This window comes from Vespa mandarinia, chromosome 13 (genome assembly GCF_050613455.1).
Source record: "Vespa mandarinia isolate Hongniang chromosome 13, ASM5061345v1, whole genome shotgun sequence".
NCBI classification, from domain to species: domain Eukaryota; kingdom Metazoa; phylum Arthropoda; class Insecta; order Hymenoptera; family Vespidae; genus Vespa; species Vespa mandarinia.
The window spans coordinates 3898157-3907643 of NC_140822.1; the positions used below are offsets into that span (position 1 = coordinate 3898157).

The following is a 9487-nucleotide window of genomic DNA, read 5'->3' on the forward strand; positions in this document are numbered from 1 at the left end:
ATATATATATATATGTTAACAGAGTGATATTAATTTTAATCTACGAATTTTCAAAAATTAAGTCTAATTGAAAAATGTTGCAAGAGTACATCAAGATGACAAAAAATAGATTTGATAATGTCTTTAAGATTTTAACTTTTTTCTTTTTTTTTCTTTAATGTAATTTATATTAATTTTTTACCAAACGGAAAGAGAATATCACTCTGTAATATGTATATTTATATACACATATATACACGTACATATAAACATATATATACATATATATATATATATATATATATATATATGCGTGTGCGTGTGTGTGTATTGTATAGTACATTTTTTTTACATTGGTCTATAATCAAAACACGTTTATAAGAAATTTCAAATTGAAAATAAATAATATATATTGTTTTTGTTTTTATAAACTTGTTTTGATTTAGACTATACGAATTACGTTATATAAAATAATCAGTCACATAGAATAATAACCTATTTACAGCCTTTATAATACATTATAATTTTTGTAGATATAAAACATAATGATAAATCTTTTGTTTCAGGATCACAATTTCATGTTCTGTTTTACAAGGGTCACTGCTTTGCACCATTAAATATTAATAAGAAAATGGTATTCTCTTTCCCTGTGTTAAACTTATTTATGATACATAATTATATTCTATCTCATATACAAACTCCATCAAAGTTATTTACAATTCTTCATGCAACGACAATTCAAGGACTCCCTTCAATTTTTTAATTAGTTGTATCTGATTATTGATTATGTCGGCGTCATCTAATTCTACACTTCCAGTTAAATTTTGATAATGGTTTAACACGTCGTTTATAACTTTTAGGAGTATATGTTTGATATAAATTTCGTTTTTACATATGGGATTAATCATAATCATACTTTCACTTACAACTTCTAATAATTCATAATTGTCAATTTCATTTTGATCACGAAGTTCATACTTGAAACTTTTGATCATTAAATCATTTAAATATTTGCAATATCCATGCATTAATAACTTTTGTTCAAAATCTGTGGTAGCATATTCTTTTGTTTTTGCATCACGTTTCTTAATATCAGAAATTTTTTCTATATCTTGCCTTTCGACGATCAAGTCATTAATAAGTTTCATAACTTTTAATTGTGTTTGTAACTGATTATTGCTCAAGATCTTTCCAAAAATTTCTAAACCACCATGATCAAACAAAGCTTTCTGAGCAGCAGGAAACTGACGTACTAAGGCACTCAATGCAAAAAGACATCTGGACTTTACCAAAATTTTACTATTTGTTGATAATATATGTAGAAGTTTCTGTATCAAATCTTTTTCTAATGCTTTCGCTTGTACTTTTGGATTAGATTGAACAGCAGCACCTAAAAGCCTTAACCCTTCTGCTTTTATTTCATTGTACGTACTATTCAGACATGGTAATATAATATTACTTATCCTGCAAATATATCAAACAATTAGCTTTTTATCCTTTAATTAAAAAAAAAAAAAAAAAAAAAAAAAATACAAAATAATATAAGATTTCTTACCCTTCCATATCTGCAAATAAACGAGCAATGTCGATTTGATGGATCAAATATTCAAAACCATTAAGTATATCCAAAATGATTTCAATTTCTATATTCAATAAAGAAGATGTACGCATGGGATCTTTGTATAATTGAAATTTCTTGAATAAATTATTCAAAATCTCGGCATCTGTGGTAATATTAACTTTGGCCAATTTCAATTCTTCTTTCAATGTTTCATAAGCTTTCATTTTCTGCATCACTTTTGCCTGCGTACTTTCTTCCTTAAAAACGCAAATATATATATATATAATAAGATTATAAAATATTAACTATGTGTCTATGAATGTAAATTATTGCAATAGATATTTCTTATTACATTTATTTCAGATGTTAAATCAGTAACGCTTTCTTTAATCTTCTTCAATCTAGCTTTTAATTCCATAATCGAAACTTTTAATGTTTCCGATTCTTTAGTTTTTGTAGATTTCACAGATTCATCATCTTCTGATTTCAGCAATGTTTTGTCCGGGTGTAATATCAACGATTTTGAATGAGATTGATTGGTATTTTCATTAAAATCTTTTTCCTTTGTTTCCTCGTCATCCATCAATTTAGCTTCCGTAACTCCAGTTTGAAAATTATGTCGTACATGTAATCCTCCTGGTATTGGTTCACCTAGAAAAATTTACAATTAGTTATTCAATAAATATATCGTATATATGAAGGTTACATAAAGTAAATAAATATTTCAATTTGTTTATTACATATATTTTAATTATTAAATTAATTCGATCTAATATATCATTATTATATTTTTTCATTATCTTTAATTCATAATAATAAATATTGTCAAAGAAAATAAATGAAAATTGTTTATATTATATTAAATAAGAATACCGTTAGAGAATGAAAAAAATTTTCATTTTCGAAAATGTTAAACTCAGTTTTTCTTTTTTTTTTCATTTATTATGATAGATTATCGAACGGTCAATTCAACTGACGTGGTCTTATAAGATGTCTTATATTATCATATAACATTAATTATAAAATATCATATTAATTACCTTTTTTAATGGTTTGCCATTCACGTGATGGTACAAAAACACTTTCGTTTTTTTCCGAACGAATAAAAACAATTAAATTGAAATAGAAAAGAAATAAATAAAGTCGTATATTAGTATGCATTTTTATGGACAGATATAAAAAAAATTTGACAGCACATTAAATAAAATAATTTACAAATGGACAGATCAGATATTTAAAAATTCTATTGTTTAAATCAATGAGGAAATATTAAATCACGTATAACTGATAAAATTTTGAACAGGTGCTGAACCTAATTTAACTACTGAACGTGTACTTATGATTTTTAACGCTATGCGGCGTTAGTGTCCAACGACTTCTTAAAAACGGATAAATTTTAGAATAGAAAAACTCGATGTTGAGTAAACATTGCCCTTCGATCATCAAAATATTCATATGTAAATATGTATTGATCTTCAATTAAACATATTTCAACGTGTTAATATCCGATATAAATTTATTCAATTCAAAAAAAATTCACTTCACTGCTACCGACGAATTTAACTTAAACGAATTATGAAACAATCGAATTAATCGAATGTTACAAAGCTGTTGAATAATCGCATATACGACGTATATAAACTACTTCACTTTCATAAAAGGCAGTAATACTGTCATCTATCGACGGAAAAGTGAACTAAAACAAAAACATGGAAGTTATTCCATATTAGTTATTTTCAGCTAGGGTTTTCTGAAGTTACATTTCTGAATTAATCTACTTCCGTTTCGGAAGTTATATAAAATAGGAAATAATATAAGGTTGGTAGATCGTGATGCAACCATTTTCTATTACTATTCTTTAGATGCTCTTCTTTCATCGACGCTGTTCTTATTGCATTTCGTAAGCATTATATTAAGTAAATTATAAAAAAAGAAAAAAAGAAAATGAATTGTTTAGTAAGAAATCTGCTTCGTGGGTCTGCGATTAAAAATATATTATCTTCAACTTCTAACAATGGTTTAACGAATAGCAATTTATATCGGACATTGTGGAACATGTGCAACCGGCAGAACGATGCTATAATATCTTTTGCTGTTCCGAAAATTCAGAATTTACAAATTTACAATTACAAATGTAATAGAAATGCTCATACCAAAGGTAAATAATTTTGTTGTTAAAATTTCTTTCTACGCGTAGTAAGTTCATTAATTATGAGAAATAATTTTTATTTATTAATTAACGTTTTATCTCTTATTGTAATATTACACTTTTAGATATAATAAAAATTTTATAACATTTCTAGCCTTTGTAAATTATTTACATTTCAATAATATTTCTTTATTCAGTTTAACATTTTAATCATTAACATTACGACATGGTATAATTGTATATAATTTTGTTTATTTAAGATTATTAAAAATGTATTTATTATTAATATTATCAGCGGAGAAGGAATTAGTAGAATTCTTGGCTGAAGAAATAGTTGCAGAAAAGAAAGCTCAGAAATTAAAAACTATCCCAACAGAATTAGATGGTTTTAAGATATCTCTGGATAGCGCTGAAGTTACTCTTGAGAAGAATAATCAAGGCGAAATGTAAGAATAAATATAATGTTCAAAAATATATTAACTTATATATATATATATATATATATATATATATATATATATATGTATATATATATAACAATACAATATAAAGTAATAACTGTACATTCTAATTTCTAATGCTAATATATCTCAATTTTATAATCCTAAATAGAATTAGAGTTTCATTCAATGTAAATCATACGGTAGATACTAGTTCTGAACCAGAAATTGATCCTCAAAGTGATAATGCAGATATTGGAGAAATGAAAAGCAAACCATCATTTACCATTGATATAGTAAGAGGAAATCAAACTTTAGGATTTACATGTTCATTTAATAGCGAACCAGGAGCATCCGGAGCTGATGATAGCTATAGTAAGTAATCGTTTATTTATAGTTCATATGAAAAAATATAATGCGTTATATGAATAACCAAAGTGTTGAGTACAAAATGATGATCAGTATCATTTTGATTATTATTCTTTGGAAAATCAAATGCATTCTTATGAAGTTCTTTTATTCGTAATTGTTTGTTATGAAATATTTAAATGAGAATGTGACACTTTTGTACTATAATAAAAAAAAAAGTTACATTTGTTATTTGTTTAATAAAATAAATTTTATATTAAATTACATTTGTATTTTTCAGATGACATTTTTGGTATAGACGAAATAACTTTCTACGAAGGAGAACATAGCGATAAAGTTTATGCAGTTGCTGGTGAAATTATCGATGGTGTAAGTATCTTTGTATTATAGGATATAATACTTTGCTTTTATGAATCTACATATATATTCTTTTTTTTTTTTTTTTTGTAGTATCTATACGATCTTTTGATGAATTATCTCGAAGAAAAGGGTATTTCAAATGGATTTGCTGAAAAAATCATCGAACTTAGTACAAGTTATGAACATACAGCGTATGTTAGTTTATTAGAAGGTCTTTCAAAATTTACCTCTAAAAAATAAGTTTCTTTATTGCTTTCTTATTTGTATTTTGCAATAGAAACATGTAATCATCATATTAAGTTCTTAAAGATTGTTAATGAATATGTATTTAAAAAAGTAAATATTTATCATGCAAATATAAATAACATCATCATGTTGTATCTTTATAAAATAGTTTATAAAAAATATTTTCATTTTGTCCTCATTATAATTGTATAATTATAATAGTAATAGTAATAATGTTATAAAGGAAAAAAAAAATAAGAAGTATAATTTAATAATTTGTTTTAAAACAATAGAATAGAAAGAACATTAACTGTGAGATCTTAAAATTGCTATAGAAGTTTAATCTTTTGTCTGTATATTCAAGCAGAAATAGGAATTAAACATGTCAAATAAAAAAATTAAAAATTCATTAGATCCAATTTTTTTTCCATTTGTCTTACTCATCTTTCCAGTTCTACATACATTGAAATATATCATTATATGTATAGTTATATTTTTCATATACGATGATGAATTATATAATAGTTTAATCAAGGTTTTAGTTTTTATTTGCATTTTATCTTCATTTATATTTTTTGTTTATAGAGGATACCGAAACAATCATATCTTTTTTTTATGAATTAATATCTCATTGATCAACATTTCATTTCATCGAGTTTTAACGATTACAGAATCAAACATTACATGAATGAAATTATTTATTGTCGTTTATTTTCTATTAATCTATTTTTTATTCTATTAATGTTTATAGGTAATAAATGTATTTTATTGACAACAGTAACATTTATTATTCCACGTTACACAACATTTAATATCTACGTTATTTTATAGTTTTGAAAGCTCTAACATTTTTTTTTTCTTTTTTCTTTTTTTTTCTGTTATAAAATAATATATAACATAAGCATGTAATGCGAGAGAATAATATGAAACAATTCAGTTATATAAAATAAACGTTCCTTCAAAGCATTTTTAATACAAAAATTTATTTGTATTGTTTAAAATAGAACTTAATATTATTCGTTTATTAATATTACTTTTTGGAGAAGAGTGATTTTTTATTCTGATAAATATCATATAAAATGATCTATATTTGCCTTTAATTTCATTAAAATAATATATCGAGAGAAATATAGAAAAAAAGAAGAAAAATATAAAATAACAACAAAAACGCTTTTATTCACAATTATTATTTCTATCTTCTGAGTATTAAAAGAAATTATTTAACTAATTAATATTATAATCTCTCTTATATGTATATCTGAAATATTATTTTATTTACATTCATATACTTTGGCATCCATAATATATAAAATAGTATTTCAAATATTTCTAATACCAGTTGGAAACCATCTCGATAATTGATTGAGATAAAAAATTATTAAATCACGTTTGTGTTGTTCAGTAGGATGACTAGTATCAGTTTAAAAAATAATTCAGCTATTTTAATAAAAGGAACCATCGATTTCATTTGTATTCAATCTTTATCATTAATAAAGATCGTAATGATGAAGCATCAATATAACAATAAAAATTATATTAATATAAAAGGGAGAAAAAAAAATATGTATATATATGTGTGTGTTATTTAATTCATTAAAGAAATAAAGATAATATAATTGAAAACTTGAAAGCATTGAATAAGTAATCCTCTATATACTTGCGTATATCTAAAGAATAATTTAATTTTTTAAACAATGACGTATGTACAATGTTTGACATTATTTTTATCATTCATATCTTATTGACTCGTCATTCTATAATTATCATTATAGAAATCAATAATTAATTACATATTGTGTGAATTAATGCTTCGTTATTACCTTTATTAGATCATGCGTTGAAAATACGATTTAAGTACAAAATTCAATCAAAAATGACATACGTTAATGCACTTCACTTATTAATTTTTCCTTTAAAACATTGAATATTTTGATTTTCAACAAAGAAGAAAATCTTTAAGAAAAAGAAAAGAAGAAATAATCTAACAAAAGTTTACAAACTATATTTTAATGATTCCTGATCAGTGTCACTTGGTATCCTGGTATCATTTTTTTTTCCAACAAATTCAACATTTAGAAACATAATAATATATGTATAATGTATGAAACGTGACACACGATATATGATATATGATATAATATACAGTTTAATATAATATACAATATATAATATATAATATATTATATATATATATATATGTATGCATATAGCATAGTTGTGAGATATAAGCGATACAATGGTGAGATTCTCTCAAGTCATTCCGATGTTAATTGGCGGTCATTTGGAAAAATAACTATATCTTTGGCATTTAAATAGAGGTAGAATCATCCGAATCGGTATCATCACCATCAACAACACCATACGATCCATGATTGTCATTACCTTGAGTCCAACTCGATCCTACGGCTATTTCATATCTGTTCTCTTGCATATTACTGGTTGGCACGATCCTAACGTAAGTGTTTTTAATATTGTTCATGAATTCTTGACTGATACCGGTGCTCTTCATCATTGGACTTCTTTCGCCGCTACTTACCGATTTCGATCGAGTCTTATTCTCTGGTTTTTTTTCAGCCTCGATCGATTCCAAAGAACTTTTTCTTCTGCTACCTTTTCTGCTAGATTTTGAGGTCTCTTTATTACCAGTGCCCGTTGTACTTTTCTTACCAAATTTAGGACCGTCGCTACTGTCTAAATATTTTCTGATCCATTTAGGTGTCTCACTTGAATAAGCTTGCATTCTTTTGAAATATTTCGGTGTACCTAATATAACTGGTACATCAGTTTCTATTACAGTTGTAATCACTTGTTCATTCTCATCAAAGTTACTCTCTAAAAATTTCTTCTTAGGTATACTACTAACTGAGATCTTACCAATTGAACTACCTTCGTCATTGATGTCATAGGTATAAGAATAATGGCGTTGAATGTGTTTTGGGGGTTGGATTATATCGAGATCGGGCTCATTGGCCATGATATTTTCTTTCTCTTTTTCTTTAACTTCTTCCTTATTTTTGTCCTTATCTTTATCCTTCTCTTTTTCTTTTTCTTTCTTTAATTTTTCTAAAGCTTCGTCGATAGAAAATTTGTATGGTTTCCTCGTGATATCATGAACTTTACTAGGTGAAAGTAGACATTGTCTAAGATTACCAGTAATGCTGTGTCTTTGTCTAGTCGGTGGATCTAACAAACGACGTAAACTTGAGTTTCTGATCTCTGGTACAGACATTCTTTCTCTAGGTGGTAAGACACTTGTTGATATACCTTTGATCATAGCCATTGTTGAGGTTGTAGTTATCGACGTAGATGTTGATTTTGTTCCAGGTGCTATAGATGAAATAGCCGTCGGTGAGATAGATCTAAGTGCTATCGTAGATTCGAATAATTTTCGATCACCCGGTGGCAAGATAGGTGTCGTGCTAGCGACGATAATACTTTCTAAACATTCACGCGTAGGAGTCTTCAGTTTATTAGATCCGGGATTTACAGTACCGGTAATCTCATCGAATTTGCTCTGTTGATGTTCAGAGATTGGAGAGCTAGCTATTGGTAATAATCTCGATCTTCCACTATCCTGATTACGTGTCAATTGACTGTCAAGACTGAATCTTTGTTTAGGCGTACCAGCCATCAATTTCAGATCATTCTGAGTTTCCAATTCGGGTATCGAGAATCTATCACGATTAAATTTCACTGTAGAATTAGAGACATCTTTCCAATTTCTGTACTTCCCGCCAATATCCAATTGTGATAGACGTTCTCTATGAGTGGCTGCAGAAATCGGTGAAAATCTTTTGTGCTTCATGGGAGGTGGCGATGGTGATTGTAGTATCATCGTTGGTATACCAGAGTCCCTAACGGTGGACAAACATGGTTGGGATAATCTCTGTTGTCCACGAATTGGATAATAATCGCCTGATAGAAGAGTAGGCTGAGAGAGTCTTTCACGTTTAGCCGGTACATCCTGCCGTAAGGCAAAACGTCTGACATCAGGTTGTGAAAATCTCGAGCCATTATCAGCCGTGGATATATTCTCACCGGCGCTACCACCAAGTCGATGGACATTAGGCGTTGAAAGTCTCTCCTCCTCGTTTATACTGTTGTCGCCTGAGGGTGCCCTCAAACTCGTATAAGATAAACGCGAACCACGATTCATACCAACGAAGTTGATGCCGCTGAAACTTGAATTCAAGGTCGGCTGTGACATTCTTATACGACGATCGGGCGAACCACCCCCAGATCGACGTTCGTATGATATCAACAATGTCGGTAGATTTGGTTGTGACAATCGACTCCTTTGACTCGCCGGCGAGTAACTAGGTGGACAGGGTGTAGTTGAATGTGTACCGTCATAAGTAACTGAATCTTGCGATTCTATACTCGATTGTGATTGAGGTTGAGTTT

At 27.5% G+C, this 9487-nt stretch overlaps 3 protein-coding genes across 4 annotated transcripts; 1 reads left to right on the plus strand and 2 right to left on the minus strand.

Annotated features, from left to right (window-relative positions):
* Positions 1-294: 294 nt before the first annotated feature.
* On the minus strand, positions 295-3207 carry Sil1 (Sil1 nucleotide exchange factor). The gene is made up of 4 exons (XM_035882098.2): positions 2581-3207; positions 1893-2191; positions 1535-1797; positions 295-1443 (listed from the first exon to the last, which is right to left on the minus strand). The coding sequence occupies exons 1-4, from the start codon at positions 2699-2701 to the stop codon at positions 693-695; spliced, it is 1434 nt and encodes a 477-aa protein (XP_035737991.2). The 5' UTR covers positions 2702-3207; the 3' UTR covers positions 295-692.
* A 134-nt stretch (positions 3208-3341) lies between these two features.
* P32 (complement C1q binding protein P32) lies at positions 3342-5271 on the plus strand. 2 transcript variants are annotated; one of them, XM_085661088.1, is made up of 6 exons: positions 3342-3440; positions 3571-3698; positions 3985-4135; positions 4302-4504; positions 4779-4867; positions 4949-5271. In XM_085661088.1, the coding sequence occupies exons 1-6, from the start codon at positions 3403-3405 to the stop codon at positions 5096-5098; spliced, it is 759 nt and encodes a 252-aa protein (XP_085517214.1). In that variant the 5' UTR covers positions 3342-3402; the 3' UTR covers positions 5099-5271. The 2 variants fall into 2 exon arrangements, with proteins under 2 accessions (XP_085517214.1, XP_035737995.1); XM_035882102.2 differs by having other exon boundaries at positions 3360-3698; positions 4949-5269.
* Positions 5272-6676: 1405 nt separating this feature from the next.
* Positions 6677-9304, minus strand: LOC146872588 (uncharacterized). The gene has a single exon (XM_085660878.1). The coding sequence runs from the start codon at positions 9288-9290 to the stop codon at positions 7392-7394; it is 1899 nt and encodes a 632-aa protein (XP_085517004.1). The 5' UTR covers positions 9291-9304; the 3' UTR covers positions 6677-7391.
* Positions 9305-9487: the final 183 nt, after the last annotated feature.

What these genes read in the sequence shown, in the direction of transcription:
- P32 (XM_035882102.2), top strand. Translation starts at nt 3,485, where the DNA reads ATGAATTGTTTAGTAAGAAATCTGCTTCGTGGGTCTGCGATTAAAAAT. An exon ending in AAGAATAATCAAGGCGAAAT is followed by an intron (nt 4,136 to 4,301) that starts GTAAGAATAAAT and finishes AATCCTAAATAG; the next exon opens with AATTAGAGTTTCATTCAATG. An exon ending in CGGAGCTGATGATAGCTATA is followed by an intron (nt 4,505 to 4,778) that starts GTAAGTAATCGT and finishes TGTATTTTTCAG; the next exon opens with ATGACATTTTTGGTATAGAC.
- LOC146872588 (XM_085660878.1), bottom strand. Translation starts at nt 9,290, where the DNA reads ATGTCACAGCCGACCTTGAATTCAAGTTTCAGCGGCATCAACTTCGTT.
- Sil1 (XM_035882098.2), bottom strand. Translation starts at nt 2,701, where the DNA reads ATGCATACTAATATACGACTTTATTTATTTCTTTTCTATTTCAATTTA. An exon ending in ATGGCAAACCATTAAAAAAG is followed by an intron (nt 2,192 to 2,580) that starts GTAATTAATATG and finishes AAATTTTTCTAG; the next exon opens with GTGAACCAATACCAGGAGGA. An exon ending in ATTTAACATCTGAAATAAAT is followed by an intron (nt 1,798 to 1,892) that starts GTAATAAGAAAT and finishes TGCGTTTTTAAG; the next exon opens with GAAGAAAGTACGCAGGCAAA.